The sequence below is a fragment of the Leptinotarsa decemlineata genome, unplaced genomic scaffold, assembly GCF_025532065.1.
Source record: "Leptinotarsa decemlineata unplaced genomic scaffold, Ldec_3_MD MMD2_P_RNA_scaffold_5, whole genome shotgun sequence".
Classification (NCBI taxonomy): Eukaryota; Metazoa; Arthropoda; class Insecta; order Coleoptera; family Chrysomelidae; genus Leptinotarsa; species Leptinotarsa decemlineata.
The window spans coordinates 10,713,595-10,732,608 of NW_027412532.1; the positions used below are offsets into that span (position 1 = coordinate 10,713,595).

At 36.8% G+C, this 19,014-nt stretch overlaps 1 protein-coding gene across 1 annotated transcript in view; it reads right to left on the minus strand.

Moving 5' to 3' along the window:
- Nucleotides 1-13,883: 13,883 nt before the first annotated feature.
- The window catches only part of Wnt6 (Wnt oncogene analog 6), a 70,606-nt gene continuing 65,475 nt past the window's right edge, over nucleotides 13,884-19,014 (minus strand). The window contains exons 3-4 of the mRNA XM_023161726.2: nucleotides 17,604-17,902; nucleotides 13,884-14,465 (exon numbers count right to left, since the gene is read on the minus strand). Coding sequence (XP_023017494.1) covers nucleotides 14,004-14,465; nucleotides 17,604-17,902 — 761 coding nt within the window. The 3' untranslated portion in view covers nucleotides 13,884-14,003. The remainder of the gene's footprint in view (nucleotides 14,466-17,603; nucleotides 17,903-19,014) is intronic.

The window sequence follows — 19,014 nt, forward strand, 5'->3', positions numbered from 1 at the left end:
TTGATGAGGCTTTGAAAAGAGTCACAGCGGAGAAATGGAAGAAGTGTGTTCGGCATGTGATATCGGAGGTCGAGACAAAGATGTGGGAGCTTGATAACATAATAGAGGCACAAGTCGATCCACTGATAATTCAGATTGGTGAGGATGACACTACTGATGAAGAGACAAATTGATCCAGTTGAATAATTTTGATTAATATTCCTTTTGATTTTACATGAAATAAAAATTATCAATAAAAAAATAATTACGTCTCTTTTCATATAATGCTTGAGTGCGCTGTGAAAAATCCAATGAAAATCTTTTTATATTACACATTATATCTGCATTTTTCCCGTTAAACTGCGAAACTTGTGCATTTCACTCGTTATTATAAAAATTTTTCTCAAGTATGATATATCATTTGCGATCAACAAGATGTTGGTTCTGAATACGACCCTGGCCAATTATTGGTATTTTCAGTATCACGTGCGTAGGGCATGTCAATATTTACATCCACTCTATCTTGGATTTGAATTTGCTTTAGTTCACAATTATTCATAAATTTTATAATTATGTTAATAACTAGCAGTTTGTTCATCAATAATGAGGGGAAATATTTAGGGATGATTTTGCCTTACTGTTTCCAGGAGCTATTTGTAGGTTCCTGGAATTTGATGCAACCAAAAATCATATTTCGTTACAAGTATTATTCATGTTTGAATATCCATTTCCTATTTTGCTCAGATGTGCTGAGTACCATGCATGATGATGAAGTGCCCGTCATCGTACTTAAGAAGTGCGCAAATGAACTAGCACCAGTGTTTTGCACACTTTTCAACCTGTCTTACAAAGAAGGGATTTTTCCTTTTTGTTATAAGATTGCTCGCGTTCAGCCTATTCTCAAAAAGAGCAAGAAAAATTTTCCAAATAGCTATAGACCAGTAGTTTTGCTATCAGTGATATCAAAAATCATGGAAAAAGCCGTAAACCATCATATCCTCAAATATTTTGAGCAATGCGGAAACAAAAAAGATCAACAAGAGACCTTCCTTCGTATGTCACCCATACTTGGAATAAAGCTATCGAGAAACATGGGACTCAAGAACTGTTGCGCTTGATATTCCTAAAGCCTTTGACCGTGTGTGGTATATAGGTTTGCTGGCAAAACTTTGATGGTATGGCTTGTCGGATCATTTTCTTAATGACTGCAAGTGGCTCACATAACTTTGCTGATGACACTAAACTTGTCTCGCTATTCCATTTGGGTTCCAGGACATTGGCTGCGGATTCACCGGCAGCAGGCATATCTCAATGAGGATCTAGAAGTGATTTTGAATTGGTGTGAAACTAACCAGCTTCAATTCAATGCCACACAAACCCAGGCATCGGTTTTCACTTAAAAGATCATCGTCTCCGAACCGGATATAATAATGTCAGGACAAACATTTCCGCTTTCTGCTTCAATATGTTTGTTGGAGGTTGAAATGGACCCCAATATGTCTTGGCACAACCATGTCGCTGGAATTGTAACACTGTCTTCCAAATTTTTTTATTACTGTTCCATTTCTAAACAGGTGACTCAGAATGATTATCTAGTTCAGTAGACTATCATCATGGTTATTCCAAATTCACGATGATTCGATTAATGCATTTTCAGAGTGCCAGCGAGAGAACAGTAAGCCGAGTCTTACGGACTCCGAACCGATTTGTGTAGGAACTACTATCAAAGGAAATCACACTATTAGAAGCACCTCTATACTTGAGTGAACATCCCAGAATAATCCCTATAAAAACAGTGATGATAACATAAGCACTTTAATGAAATGAATGAAAACACTTTTGTCTAATTATCACTAGGCAATTTTATTTATACGACGGGTTTCGGGTTTAACCTCATTATCAAGTATAAAACTGAAATGGGGAATTTGAAAAACTCAAGTCATATCGGGAGTTTTTAGGTAAGATAGGACAGAATAGGATGCCAACTTCAAAATTCAACACTGAAGATTATAGGGGTTGTTGAACTTCAATTCAATTCAATTCAAAAGTGGAGACCTACATAAATCTAGTTGCTTGTTTAGGGGTATATATTTCTGGTTTTTGATTGATTTGTTTAATTTCATGGCTTCCAAGACATGTATTCTTATTTTGTGTTTTGATTCTTGAAGATGTTCATACATTGCAGATTTTTTGTCTAAACAGACGTATTCACGGAGAAACGGAGTTGGATTATATCCGACAGGCGTCTGTGCAGGAATCTTCACATAAAAAAACCAACGCCGTTCGTGGTATTAGCCAAAGGAGTAGTTGTTTCCTGATAGGCGTCAGTCCATTCAACCTACTGTGTAGGTATACCTAAGACAGGCTTGAAAATTTAAAGTTCATTTCTTTAGATTTGTTTACTGCCCGTCTTCAAGCATAGCCCACTGACTGATAAACTAGTTTGATATCATTTTTGATATTCAAATTTGATAATTTGTCAGCTAGGTCTACTGAATTTGAAACTGTGTTTGAAGGATTACATTGTGTAAGCTCTCTGAATCTTGAATTTAAAAATTTTGACAACTTAGTGTTTGGGACATCTATATATGATACTACAGGTCTGGCTGGATATCCTTCTTTGTGAAGCTTCATCAATCCATATAATTCTGGAGGCTGGGGGTTCCGGCATATCACCTGCATATCACCATGCTGTTTTCCACAACATAGGAGTTGTGAGAAACAGCATTGTTGATTTTTCCATGACCTTTCTAGTTTGCTGGTAATACAAAATAAACAAGTCATCAATCACATATAACATAAGCATCTATAGACTTCGGGTAAACTTTTTCAAGCATCACCAGGGAGAAAGAGAGGCCAAAAACATTACGTGATCAATGGACCTCCCCAAAGTGCCACATTTGATACAGTTGTATCACTGTGGCAACATTGTTCTCAAGAGAACAATCCTGTATAATCGCTGGCTCGGTGAAAGAAATCGAGCATCTCGAAGATGAGTAGTTGCTGAGATATCTTACGGTTTGATAGCCATTAATAATCCGCCGCCAACGCGGTATTGCTCACCGAAGACTTCTTAATAACCGACGAACCAGCAATACGTCTTCTCAGGGACGTCAGTGTTGTTGTTTCAGTCGTTTCTTGCCAAAGGCATCGAGGCAGCGCGCTGGACAGGCCTTGGCTGTGAAATACAATGCGTTGTGAAAGTCCGGTTCACCTTATCCATTAATTTTTTGATATTCATTTGAGAAAATCACTTTGAAACAGTTGCAACTATTACTGAACACTTCTAATATCCGTATCTAGTTTCGATATAAGCACTAAGATGTAAAAAATTTCGTTTCCGTTTATTCCAAATATATATATCTTCCAAATCAACTTTTTCAATATCTCAGTGGGAAAAATTCAAAATATCATTTTCACTATGGACTTGAAGAAGTGAATATTATTGGAGTTCTATCCCAACACCAAACCGTTATTTTTAACATCTCGACACGTGTTTCGATCACCAAGTGATCATCTCCAAGATAAAGATCACAATATGTTTAAATGTGGTAGAGCTGAAGCATAAAATAAATGATGCAACCTATAAGGAGAAAAATGTCTCAAGCGACAATCAGCTTATGATCAAGCTTGGAACCTTGCAATACTTAAGATGAGGTGGTCGAAAAATAGGAAACATAAAATTTGGCATCTGAAGAACCCACTGTATGTAGAATGTTTACAATTTTTTATTATCTTTGAATATAAATATCAAATATATTGCTACTGGTACAGGTATTGGTACAGGTACAGTTATCTCAAAGGTGCGATTTGGTTCCATCCTTTTCATAAAAGAGAACGTATGCTTCTCCACTCACAAGCGATTTTGGTGAAATTGGTGACACGTATGAATCGTTGTATTTGTGCCACGTGCCAGTATACGGGTGTCTGCAGAATGCTGTATAATGCCCTCTGTAAGTAGTCTCACAGTGATTTAAAAGTACATATAGATTATAACAACAAGTAGCCACATTTTCTGCTGCAAAAATTCCTTGATAGCTTCTGCAAACGCTTCGATTAAAGTATCCTCCATACTAGAAATACCAGTATTGATATCTTTCATGAATTCATCCTTTTTTAAATATTCCAATAACCATCTCGTGTTTGATAAACATTGGATTACGCCATTCATGAAACAGGTGGTGCCAATAGTTTTCAACCCATTCAGCCCAAGGTTTTTGGGTGAAGAATTTGTTACTGGACAATTCAGAATATCTTTGAAAACCATTTCAGAATTATGCTGAGATAGAGTATGTTTTCCATTTGCTTTTGTTTTGATTTCATAAAGTGGTTTATTATCATCTCTCTTTCCTTCATAAAGTTGGTTACCTATTTTCCAATTTCATTGATGAAAGATAATACTTCAGAGCCAAGAACACCAAAAGTTTCAGGGGCTATCGGGCGAAAGATATATTCATTTCCCAAATTCTGATATATCCGTAGTTTGAAACTTTCTCCTTAAGAGGCACCAGCACCGGCTTTCGCAGAAGTAGCAGAAAGATGGCAAGTTGCTAATGTATCCACACAAGTGTAGTCCCAAACGACAGATTTACCGTTTTTCCATGGAACAAGTGTCATACCATCCGACCGTTTTCCGTCGTCTCGACTTGTACCTATGGGTTCTGAAATTACAAGAATTTTTGCTGAAGTTAAAGCCCTTTTGATTATATCATTTATTGCTCAATGGCGAGGTAAACGACCAGCGCTAAAACGGCAGCTCAACCCATGAGTACCTGATTCATCCACAAATGCACCACATTCACAAAAGTGTAGAACACACAGTGGTGAATCAAGTCGAAATCCAATCGCATCACCAGGGAGAAAGAGATGTCAAAAACATTACGTGATCAATGGACCTCCCCAAAGTGCCACATTTGATAAAGTTGTATCACTGTGGCAACACTGTTCTCAAGAGGTATATATTATATATATATATATATATATATATATATATATATATATATATATATATATATATTATATATATCTACCAGAAATAATTGCAATATTTCATGTGTAGAGAAGAAAACTTTTGGAGAAAAAAGAATGCAGTAGTATCTCCATCAATAATGAACTGCCAAGCATCAACTATCCATACAAAGTAATCTTGATAATCTAAAATTCTACAAGATCACTATATTTTTCCATAAACTCCCAAAGGAAAAAATTGAAAATGCACCTGTTCTTTACTGCAAGTATACTCTGGAAACATTAAGAAATAAGAGGGTTAGCTTAGTCCAAATAAGGTTGTCTTGGGTTAGGTTAGGTAGGAATGGAATGGAATGGTTAGAAGTCTCGTATCACATGATGTCAATGTATCGGGAAAAATGTGAGTCATTCATTCGATAATCCATCTAATTGTGACTATACAAGGTGCGTATTGAACGTGCGGCAAAAATTTAAGGGACTATTCCTTGGATATTTTGTTGGTTGATGATTTTTGATAGAGCGCTTTGTTTCGAAGGTACGGAGCGAAAAATAATTTCTACAATAACAATTTATTACTTAAAATTACATATAATTTTCTTAATATAGAAGAACTGTCGGAAATGACTTCCCCCAGCTTGGATACAATAATCCAATGTTTTCCCCATTCCCTCCCGAACTCTTTCAAAAACACCAGGATCATTTACGTGACTATTCAAATTGAATGTCTGTAACCGTTTGTAGTAATCGGAATGTTGTTGATAGGTGCCAACCGAATTGTCAGATTTTGTATTACTTGGTAGGTTCAGTGTAGTACGCTATAATTTTATTTCGGCTACATTAATAATTTTAAAATTACCAAAATTGTTAGTGCCTGAATAATTTTCCGCTCCGCATATTCGAAACAAGGATCCCTGTCAAAAATCATCAAAGGACAAACTATCCTTAGAATAGTCTGTTTGAAAAATATGTTTAAAATCTGTTTTTCCGTGACCACTTGTAATTCGGATTATCTTGACATCAGAGTAGGTGTTCCTCAGGGGTCAGTAATGGGCCCAATATTGTTCTCAATATATGTAAATGATATCGTTAAAGTGAATCCATCCATACATCTCAAATTGTATGCGGACGATACGTCCATACTTATTTCCAAACAATCTTATTATTTCCTAGAAAAAATATGTAATGAAGTTCTTTCTAATCTCTATGACTGGTTCTGCATGAATTCATTGCATCTAAATGCAGAAAAAACTCAGTCAATACATTTCCACAACAGAAGACAAAAACAAGTGCCTACCATTCAAGTTAATGTTAATAATAAAGTTTTGGATAATGTATCGTGTGTAAAGTTTTTGGGCCTTTACATTGATGAGTGTCTTGACTGGAGAAGACACTGTGAATCAGTAATTTCTAAACTTAACTCTATAAGCTATCTATTCAGAAACATGAGATCAGTTTTAACGGAGAAACAACTGATAATGTTATATTTTGCACAGGTCGCATCCCGACTAAGATACGGAATAAGTTTTTTGGGGTCATCGGCTTGCTTTATTGATGTGTTTATATCGCAGAAAAAATTGATTCGTTGCATCGTTGGTTGTCTCTCGTACATCTAGTTGTAGATTTATTTTAAAACCTATCAAATCTTAACCTTGTCGTGTTTGTATATATTTGAAGTGTGTGTTTTTGTATTTTGTAATTTAAACTCTTTTAAAACCAATAAAAAAATTCACAATGTTAATACAAGACAGCGGAATGATCAACATGTGTCATTTTCAAGAACTAATCTTTTATATAGATCACCCACTGTAACTGGGCAAAGGTTGTACAATAAACTTCCCCCCGAAATTAAATCATGTATAACACCGAAAGCATTCAAACAATGTCTTAGGAAGTACCTGTTGAATGCTGGATTTTATTCCTTGGAAAAGTTTCAGTCTTAGTTTTTAGTTTTATTTGGTGACAAATTCTACACATATATCAGCATGTCTTCAAGACAGGCCCTATCCCCCGAAGCCCCGATACATTCGGGAGGGCACGCCAGCATTATCAACCAATGACCACCCCCCACAACCGTGGGGTAAATGATCATTGGGTCCGAGAATCATGCGTCCTGAGCAAACGCAGTGAACCAAGAATGACAGCCTTCTGCACCTGTGCGGCTAAGATTTTTGCCGTAGTGCGGCAAGCCGGTATGATTTCAAGATTCGAGAATAGACAGGACATCATTCCACCAAGGACTCCAATAATCAGAACAACCATCTATTATTATTATTATTATTATTATTATTATTATTATTATTATTTAACGTGTGATTCCTAACACATTCCAAAGAAAATTTCCTTAATATTTTGCTGCATGTTTAATAAACACCCTGTATACAAATTCCCATGTTCGGAAATGAAATGTTGTCTTGTCTAACACACAAAACCATCAACTCATTCGCATACCAGTAACTAGAAAGGATATACTTTTTACCACCTATTGTATAACTTCAACTACTCTACTTGATATAACGATTAACATGACTCCCATATTTGTTGGAAATAAAATGATTTACACAACCACTTAGTAAGTGTCACCATTGAAAGGAAATAATCCCAACTAGAAAATATCTTTGCAGTAATTGTGATACTAAACAATCACAAAAGACTTATTGATTGGAGGGAATTGATCATTAATGGAAAATATTCCATATTAGTTAAACCTCAACTTTAACCGTTGGACTCTTTTATTTCGTGTCTCGAAGGCATCAATTTTTCAGCAGCGATGATTTCAATATTCCTCCGTACAGCCACAACTCAAAATTTCGTTGTTTTAATCAATCGATTCATTGAGGTTGCGTGATCAGGGCACGTCCACGGTGAATTTATGTTTCGGGCCCATGAAGATGTCTTGAGTGCCCCCCAGGAAGCAGCCGCGTTTGGGTGGTCTTAGAAAATGCAAACGTTATCATTTACATTATGCATGGCTGTTTTATAATTATCACTTAGTTTGTCAACTGTTTGAGTTATGTAATTGCTCGGGCGATCGAGATTCCCATGAAATTCAGCTTTTATGGTTATTAGGGATTACGGATTCTCGTTTATCTCCGTGTTTGGTAATTAATTTTTATGGGGAAATGGTTATTGATTTTTATTCCGTTCCTGCTATCTGCAGAACAAGATTTTATGATCTCTTGAAAATGGAATTTGCCACCCACTCTGGGTAATATACGGACGATTCATGTGGAATATGTTAATGTTGTTAATTGGTATTATCCAGTTGAAAATCTGCATAAATGTTCAGCAGGTTCTTTCGAAATACGAAAATATATAGAACTTCTAATAGTTTTTTTCTCTGAATTAATGATTTGAAGAAAGGAAAGTCAAATAAAAGATGATGGTCCATTTTATAGTGTTAAGTATAGTCCATCAATGATTGAGCACGCTTCTTGACTTTCTACTTCTTCATCTTCATATTAGGGAAACTATCAAAGAAAAAATGAAAGCAGATATGTTTCCTTTCATTTCAAAGCAATGATGAACTTCTCCGAACAAAAGTCTGCATCCACCTTTGGAAGAAAACTGACGAATGAAATACATGTATAATATTCAAACCTTTTTTTTTTTCAATAAAGGTGAACTTATAAAAATTAACAAAAATAAATTGGTGCGCCTGGTCTGAATATACAAGTATTTTTCTCGCGCACGACAAGATCGTCGAAGATCGACTTTAAAAAAAAATAGAGCACTGATTACGTTGTGCGCACGTTGGATTTTCCGTCGTTTTACCGAACATTTTTTTAACAAAAATTTTGTGCGACTTTTTTTCCATCTCATAAATATTTTACAAAATATTTGGTTTGTTCTTTCCTATCTCCAATAATATCGAAAAGAACAATAAACATAGAAAAGTTTATTTATAATTCCAAAGCCAGCAGAACCCAGAGAATTCTATGAAAATTATTCAAATATTCGTTTCATTACTGTAATACTCCTGAGTTCAACTTAGCGAAAAAACTTGAACTTCCTGAAATTGAGGATATATGAGATGTATGTGTATGAAATTTATATAACAAAGATTCTCCTCATTGTGGGTAAAGGAAGATCACTTTTCGAATATTGTACCACTACATGGTCCATGACTTAAGAAGCTCTAGAAGTTCTGGAAAAACCAGAACATGTCATGAGGACTATAAAAACGACAATAATGATCAGAATCCGTCCATATCTTGTGAGGAAATTATTGACGTTATGTTTCATATTGCGACAATAACATTAGAAATTCATCTGTTCAAAATCAGTTCAAAATTATTTCCTCACTATATCTACTTGATGGGGCAAATAGTTGGTAGGAATGATTGTTGTTGATGAAGAGGACATGTTTTGATCAAATTGACCCTTCTCAAGATTCCAATTCTTCCGATTATTTACTGAAAAACAATTTTACAAGAACGCTAGACGTTTTTAGCTTTACGCTAGCTTACACGCCTCAATGCTATTGAGCTAACTTGGTTCTTCATTGCAAACTGTATGTCAGAGATGGTTTAACAATTCTCGATTAGCACTGTCTCATCTCATAAAAAGATCAATTTCATTGATGTATAGCAGAAATAATATAGTATCTGGGACAGGCCTTTGGAACTGATAACAAGAAAACCCTTCAATCCAACAACATGGCACCTCATAATATGAGGAAAATTAGCTGAGCTAATAAAAAAATTTAGAAGGTGTCAACATGACGTACTCATAGAACTATCACGGATGGGAGTTTCATTTGCAGTCCATTTTTTGATAATGCTCCAAGCTGAGTTAGCTGATGACCATAATTTTGAACAATAGAGCGATAATAGGTACCGCAGAGCTAATAACCTCAGTCTGCAAGACAAAGACTTCCACGATATGGGCGTCTATTAATGATCCACAACTTTGAATTCGGAATTTTTCAGCCAACCTGGCATACAAATATTTTCCCTGCAAACTGAAAGAGGAAAACTAACTATATTAACGGAGAATTATTTAAATGCCTGAACCTGACACTTGCCGGGTGGTCTTGATTTGGGCGCAAACTTGCATGGAAACCTTGATTCAACGTTCTACGTGAATTACAACCCCGATCGTATTCAGTTCGAAAAAATGTTCATATATCTTGAATCAATTTTACCAGTTGGTGTTATTTAAATGAATAATTGACACTGAAACCATATGTATGGGATCCGTATGACGAAAGTGTTATAGGATTATTGGTTTTCCTCATCATTCGCACCTAGTTCATCTATTTTACAAATATCCTGATTTTGCACCGAATTCCCCACCCTTCTTTTCAGCAAGCTAATATCTTAAATATTTTCAGAAGCCATAATCGTCCCAATGTTAGACCATTCATTTCAAAATTCGCTCTCTTTTTACTCTCAACTGACTCTGGATACTAGATTTGCTTCTTTCAGGAAACAGTACCGGATGATAGTATAGAAATTCATAAACAGTTTATGGGTGTGGAGTATTTTCATTAGATTCATCTAGAGGTACTACTCAGAACATAAAACTCATCAATGAATTGAATTCTACTAGGTAATATTCGTTATCAAAAAGGGAAACATCTGATGTTTTTCGAAGATTAGGTCAATGATTCCATATTGTACATTTAAGTTTCAATTTTTGTTGAAGGAAAGCCTCTAGTGACCTAGGTGGCTTTTTTGCAGACTGAAACCTATCATCTTGTTTTCAGAATTAGGCTCGGATATCACGAGGTGTGCGGCAAATAGGACCATTATGGAAGTCGCAACAAGAACCTTCATCAGTTATGATTTTGACTCGTATCAGATTCGACAAAATACGAAATCATGATACTAGCCTATGAACTACAGAAAATTTCAGGTCACCCCTTCCCCTAAATGATATTGATTCAATAATTGAGCCACAAATGGGCCTTATCACTAAAACAGTAAATATTCTGTCTACGGGATCCTGACTATAGACACATTTTATGCTTTAAAACAATGATCCTCACACAAAATGATTCTGCCCTTCGTCGCATATCACATCTGCTCATTATCCCCATTATTTTTATATATTTTTTTACTACCGCGCTATTTTTTTCACAATTTTTGTCCTCTACAATTAAATTGCAGTGTCCTTCTGTCTTCCTTTCACCATTTGTTATGAAACAGTCGCTATGTTTTCATCAATCTTCTTCTTCGAATAACTTTGTCTATTCGAAAACATGTTTCTTTAATATAAAATAATCCAAATTGTTCTGACCCATACTTGAAAATCTATATCAAAATTAATTAATATGGTTTATTGTGATTTTCGCTATTATTTACATGTGTTCTGCGATTTTATGAACCCAACCTGAAGTATATCACAATAAACTATGTAAGTACGGTATAACAACATTTAATTACTTTGACGCTGGAGAGAATCATCTGGTTGATATTTTATGAATCCTTCTTTTTTTTGTAATCTGTAGGTATCTTTTACAGGAAAGGGGTTTTTTCTTCTTGTTGGGAGATTGCTCGAGTTCAGCCTATTCCCAAAAAGGGTAAGGAAACTCTTTCAAATAACTATAGGCCATTTGCTTTGCTATCGGTGATATCAAACTTCATGGAGAAAGGAGCAAACCACCATATTCTTGAATCTTCGTAAAGCTTTGACATCTTGAGCGATCATCAATATGACTTTCGGAAACAAATATCAACAAGCGAACTGTCACAAATATTTGAAATAACTCATTCGAGAAACATGGAGAGTCCAGAGCTTTATAATTCTGAGGCATTTTATCACGTCTGGCATGAGGGGTTTGCTGGCCAAACTTTGATGCTATTGCTTTAGTCTAATCAACAAGTTCAAAAACATGAAAAATATAGATAAAAGTCCTATAAATATGAGCGATAGCTCATTCGAACAACAAAACAAAATAGCAAAAAAAAATTTTCAAAAATATTGAATTTCTCTATTTGTTTAGAAAAATTCAATAAACAAATTATGTAAAAAATGCATATCCTATGTTAATAACTGCCATTGTTTAATGTGGAAACAGACATAGCTGAATATCCATTGATAAAAAAAAATTATCAACAATTTTTAGATATTTCATTTTTGCAATAGTTATAAAAAATCATAATTAACGAATTAATACATTTTTATGAACTTTTATCATAGGATCGTTATGAAGTGTATATGTATGTCAAAATGGCTCCACGAAGTTTAAAATTTATAGGCCAATTATTTATACCTTTTATCCCATCATTTATGCCAACGGAGATTGGGAAAAAATTTGTTAGTTAACAATTGAATAACTTTTTGAAAAATGGTGATGAAACTCTTATTCCACGGGACTCGATTCATTCAAGTGTTAAGAAGATAATAGATTTTTTTCATATTTTCAAAATGACATTTTATGTTATAAAAAAAGTATTTCTTTAGATAACCTCTCTTTAACGGCAGCGCGCGCATGCCGTAACAGCCGCGCGAAACTCTATTTTCAACGTCAAAATAAAATTATAAATAACGGAGATAGAATTTCGGAAGTCGGCACTTTTTTATCGGAAATTTCCTTCTCTTCAACGAGCTTTTCTCAAATTTTCAAAATTGCTGAAATATTATAATTTTTTGAAATATTAACGAAAACATAAAAACTATTTTTTTTATCTTATTTTGTTAATAACAATTGCAATTTTTTACCTGCACCAAAATCCTTTGAAAACATTTTTCGCAATCGACAGACATAAAGAGTGAAGATCTGCAGTACTTGATAGTTCTAAGGCCTTTGACCCTGTGTGACGTGAGCGTTTGCTGGCCAAACTTCAAAGCTATGGCTTGTTGGGTTGTTTTTGTGTATGGTTCTTCAGCTTCCTGAACCAATGGTTCCCTGCAAGTGGCCGTCGACGGATATCTCTCGTATACTTTAACCATCAACTCTGGTGTTTTTTAGCGATCTATGTTGTATCCAACCATCTTTCTATATTGCTTTACTGACAACCTCACACTTGTCTCGTCATTTCATTTGGATTCCAGGACATTGGCTGCGGATGCACATCTTCACCAGCAGCAGGAGATTGCATATCTTAATGTGGACCTAGAGGTGATTTAAAATTGGGGTAAAAGTAACCAGGTTCAATTTGATGCTACAAAAATTCAGGCATTGGTTTTCTCCGAAAAGATAAATGTCTGCGAACCAGATATAATAATATCAGGACAGACTATTCCGCTATCTGCTTTGATGAGTTGGGAGTTGAAATGGACATCAATATAACTTGACACAATCATGTCGCTGAAACACGCTGAAACACACAACTTTTGATGCTTTATAAAAATCAGATCTTCTTTAGGGTATTGTCGTCATGTATGGAGCTCCACCTGTAACCATACGCTGAGGCTGTTGGTTTCCATCCAGAAAAGCGTCATTCGCCTGACTGGAGACACAAACATTACTTGTAAAATTGATAGTCTGGAACATCGAAGAAAGCTTAGATATGTGTTTCTCTCGTATAGATACTTTCACGGAAAGTGTTCAAGTGACTTAGCATATTTAATTCCACCAAAAGCAATACATATCAGAAATACGCGACGGACTGTGGCTGCTCATCGTTTTAAGGTTTATTTCAGTACACTTCGAAGTTTACTGTTTAAGAACTCTTTCATTCGGAGAAATTCGTTTATGTGGAATAAAATTCCTGCACAGGCACAGGCATCGCTCTTAGAGCGCCTACCTGAGAATTATCCTGTCGTACTTGTAATTTGTTCTTGAAAAACATCTCAGAACATTCTTTGTTTTGAAGAAAAAACGGAAAGGAATTCACAACGAAAAATCTACTGTGATTACGAAACATGAAGTTTGTGACGATCAAATCGTTAGGCGTAGTTTGTGAAACTCAAGATTTCTGTTGAATCATTCCATTTGAAGGTGGATGAACATAATGAACAAGTTGGTGATGTGGAGAAATGAAACGACATTGTTTGTAAATAATTTACTAAACATTATAACCGATATCAAAGCTCATTACAAAACTATAACTTATTAGCCTCGCTACTAACTCATTAGTCCATGATCACAAAATTTATTCCACAGAACATCACTCACAAGTATTTATCTTCTTGACCACCTTGCAAACGTCACAGTGAACCTCACAGCAATACTTGAACGTACAGTTACAGTTAACTTTCACTTCCTCGTTGTGCGGTTTATGACCTCGCCCACAACAAAGAATTCCACAGCCCTCTTCTCCTTGAGAAGTATCGTTACAAACTCTCCCCTTGGTTCCAAAAGATCCCAGCGCGCTGTCTGGTTCGCAGAAAGTGGGGGATTCTTCCGAGTAGACTAGGTCCACGCGACCTGGTGGCTTGATGGTTTCGCCTTCAGGCATGAAGCTCTGCCCGTCGTTGCCTGGTATGACCTTGGCGGCGCCGTCAAAGCGTTCTTTGAGTCGGTTACCAATTTCTCTGAAAGTTGGCATTTTTCTGGTGCAGGTTTTCAGTGTGCAGGATCCCGACAGACCGTGACACTTGCAGACTGTTCGCATGTGGTTTTTGATGGCCTGGAACAAAGAGAAAAATTTTTATAATCATTGTCTGTGAATACTGTTGAAATGACCCGCAGTCACTTAAAATTACAAAATATGACTGTTCTAATAAACTTTTACAAACGATCTCTTTGAATTGTAGCAAACCATCTGTAAATTTTGAAGACAGGTAATTCTTTTGACATCTGCCGAAGAATATATTTGGATATTGATGAATATGTGGCAGTACATTCCAGTCGAATCAAGCTACCCTTAATATTGTTAATAAAACTGAGAAGAAATCGAGAAACGAGTGAACTTCAAAAGAACAAGTCATTCCAACATTAATTTGTATTTCATGGGGAATTCCAATCTCAGAAAGGTACCTTCTGATACAATATGTGACAATATAGTCCTTATATTATAATATGTGTCACATTGACCTATCGAAAGTCTGAGGCAAAAGAGTGAAGTTATGAAAAAAATGTTACGCAAAAAAAAGATATTTGGACATTGGGTTTTTCGAAATCATTTCTACAATATACAAGTTACTGATTGGCGTGAATATTTTCTAAATGTCATGTCATATATAGCTTTCGAACATAATAAATATATGCCTAGCGATTTGAGAATTATGGCAAAAGTAACTTGGTGAGTGGCGGGGGATCACTGTCTCTCTCTTATGGGTGTTTGACAGTCCTCCGGTGCAGACCACACGGCACTCACCCAGTAAAGTTATCGGTCAACTACCCTATCCCGCATCTGCGGGCAACAGGCGTTGGCCGGTTTCAAGCTAGATGTGTGGGAGAGGTGTCTCGCAAGAGCCCTCGGCGGTTACTCATCCAACGCTGGAAAGGTAGCTTTCCTAACATGAGTGCCCCTTGGGGTAACGTAAGGGTATGCGGTGCAGACCACACGGCGTACACCCAAAAGTTGTTGATGAACCGCCCTATCCCGCACCTATACGGGTAATGGGCGCGACATCTTCGACATATGATGTGTGGTAGAGGATGCTCGTGAGAGTCCTCGACGGTTACTCATCAAACGTTGGAAAGGGAACTTTCCTAACATGAGTTCTAGGGGGGAGGTGAGTGCCCGCTCGCGGCTGGAGGCTAGTGAGCCTCATCTCCAACTGGCGTTGGCCTCTTAGGGGCAGCGGCTCCGCTAGCGGGTAAAGGGATACAGGGCTGCGGTAATCCATTCATGGGTGCATTGCAGCCCCATTATGAGGCACTGGACGGCTTATGCTGTTCCGTGATCCTCGCCTGCTTCTGTACGGATCCAAGCGTTCGAGGTGTCGGGGCTTGCGGTCCTTCCGGGCTCTAGTATCCGAGTCTAGCCTTGGAGGGCACCAAGGCAGACGCTTGAGGTGTCGGACCCCGGTTGGACGGAGCTACTAGTATCCGAGCTTAGGACCCCGACCGGCCACTTCCGGGACCATATTCCCAATTGATTTGGCATGGTTGGCGGGGGCAGGTGTGCGACGCGAGCACTCTCTGGCGAAAGAAGAGCTTAGTTAACTTGTACGAACGTTCGGTCGAACGCTGCCGATGGTCCTGTCTCTTGGTTAGCCACACTAAGTAGATGTAAGGAAGCAATTCCGGGTTCGGTGAGCGGGAGGAAGCCCTGCGAAATCCTGTTGGTGTGGGGTGAGGGGCGGTACCCGCAAGGATTTCCCGAAAATCCACCCCTCCACACCCGATCGCATCCAACGCCAGGGTGCGTTCTTGATAATATATATATATATATATATATATATTATCAAGAACGAGAATGTTTCCTACTTATTCACCAAACTCAAACACCTCTTCATGCAGCTGCAGTTTCGTAAGAATGTATCATCTCTTCCTCCAACCGATTTCTTGGAGTCTTTGAAGTCCACTAGATACTCATTAGGACAACAAGAGGATTTTTCCGAATTATTGAATACTCTTCGTAAGCAAAACAATGGCAGAATCAATACTCCTGACCGCTCTGTATTGAATGATTCCGTACAGTCCTTCTCGTCTTGTGTTTGTGAATTTTTGCTGGAAAAATCCTCACTGGTTCACTTTGTAGTGAATGTTCAAGAGGTAGCAAAAACGATTGTGAATTTCTGGAACTTCAACTACCTAGCGTTTCCTAATATAACTAATAACCAGTTAAATCATCTAAAAATGGAACTTTTAACAGATGGTGACCGACTGTATTGTCTAACATGCGCCAAACTAACTGACTGTTATAAGAAATCAAGTATAGCTGTGGCACCACTCAATCTAATGATAACACTGATGGTCTTCAAACATGACTCAACCTCTGACGTAAGCACTAAATTTTTACGAAGGTTCGAAATAGATGAACACTTCAATTTAGCAGATTACTATTATAATATTCATGCAGTCATCGTTCACTGTGGTTCTGACATTGAATTTGGTCATTATTACGCCTTGATCAAAGACGAAACTGACTGGTTTAAGTTTGACGATAGTCGTGTCACTAAGTGTTCTGGCAATGTATTGAATTTATTGGAGCCTCTGGAGACACCCCACATTTTGTTTTATGAGTGAGAGGACATTGGCAGATCGAATTCTTCAGATGATGTGGTGCTGCAGGTTTATCCGCGTTTTCCTGCAGCTGTAAAAGCAAATGCCCCACTGAAATCAACGATGTCGCCCCGGATCGCCAATTAATTTTTATTGTTGTTTTATAATTTCATGGTTTGTATTTTGGAAGTGTTATCAAATAAATATTTCACATGTAGATGAAAAATTGAATTACCTACGTTCAAAATTGAAAATATTATGAATGACATTTCCTAGAAAATTGTATTTATGTTAGAAACAAATGCGACAGCTAATACGTAATGGTGTAGATGATGACTTTCACAAGATTTGCAATACCTAATTTCAGTCACTGGTCTGCATTTGACATTCATTACAGAGAGCGTTCAAACCCTGCTGTTCAAAAGCTCCAACTGACCTTTGGACTAATCTCTAGCCTGGATATCAATTTGAGAAATCCCTGAGAATACTGTGATATACTGAATAAAATTACGATATAATGAAGAATGAAAATATTACATATGAATCTCAATACAGAATTGTTTCTATCTAAACAAATTCACTTATGGAAAAATTTCAAGAGTTAGATACAACAAGTAACTCGTAGTGAAGTGAAATGAACTTTTCAACTCACCATTCGTCCAGCCACATAGTTGTGTAACTTAACTAGAGTTTTCATATCACTTCTCTTCTTGTACCTATTATCCAGAAAATCCTTGGACTTTTTGATACCGAATTCGATATTCTCCCCGCATCCATCCCATTCCCAATCCCCTTCAGGCAAGGGAGGATTGGTATGTTTCTTTTTATTTCTTTTCTTCTTCCTCTTGGAACAAGAGCATCCTATCTGCTCACCTTTGGTACAAGCTCTTGTCACCTGGAAGGTTATTCCAGCTGCTACAATGGCATTCACGAAACCTGTCTCTCTCGTATCTGAAACAACGAAATAAGAATTTGGATTATTACGATAACAGTGGAAAAATTACGTGGTTTCAAAAAAATACTCATAATTCTTCTACTCCATTCTCCTGAGAGTCAGACTGAAAACCTACTTGAGATCGGACAAAACAGAAATATGTAGACCAATTTTTTACAGGCTGCCAGGCTGCATAGAGGCATTGACGAATCCAAAAGCGATATCGAAACTGCTCTGGGAAAGTTGCGAGAAACGAAGGAGGCTGGTGGACAGGGACAGGAATAGATTGAATATACATTTGGTGCTAGGATTCTCAGATATCATGTGAAATAAAAAAAATAATGAGTGTGACAGATATTAGCTTCATATATAGGCCCTGAACCAGCTGCAGGGGTACCAAAAACTTTGGTATGGAATCCCAATTGGAAATAGTACCGGTAAACATACCTGGAAAAACCTTCATGAAGGGTCCGTCCAAGACGAAAACCAAGAAGAACTCATTGGACACTGCCCATTGAAGTGAGAAATAATTTTGCTTTGATTCATTGACCATAAACAACAAATAGATATGAAATTACTCTATGGAAAATTTTACTGCTATAAGGTTTTTGTTAGTTTTTAGATCAAATCATTTTTTCACTATTGAGTTTGGAAGGTGGTACCCCAAAAAACAACAGAGCTGCACAAAGCAGTACTCGTACAACAAAAATCTCAACTGCAGTCACGATAACAAAGCGACAGAGACAGCTCGTCAAATTTGATTCGAATGTGATGCTATGTTGTGAAACGGAGTCCACTATTGCCTCTGTCTGTCTAATACAATCAACTCAAAAACTACTTAACGGATTTCCATATGGTGTCCACCAGAGATTCGAAAGAAAGGTTTATATGTATAATTCTGTGCAACAATTCACTGGATACTGTTTTTTTTATATGTCTCTAGGAAAGTTTGAGATGGCATACCCAAATGTATATTTAAAGGATAATTTACTATATCCATTCGAATGTCTCAAATAATGATCACACATAATATGATAATTGTGAAGCTATTCCATCTTCCTCAATCTGTTATTTTGAGCATTGTACGCCCACCATAGCTCATACCATACAATTGATATCTTGAAAGCTA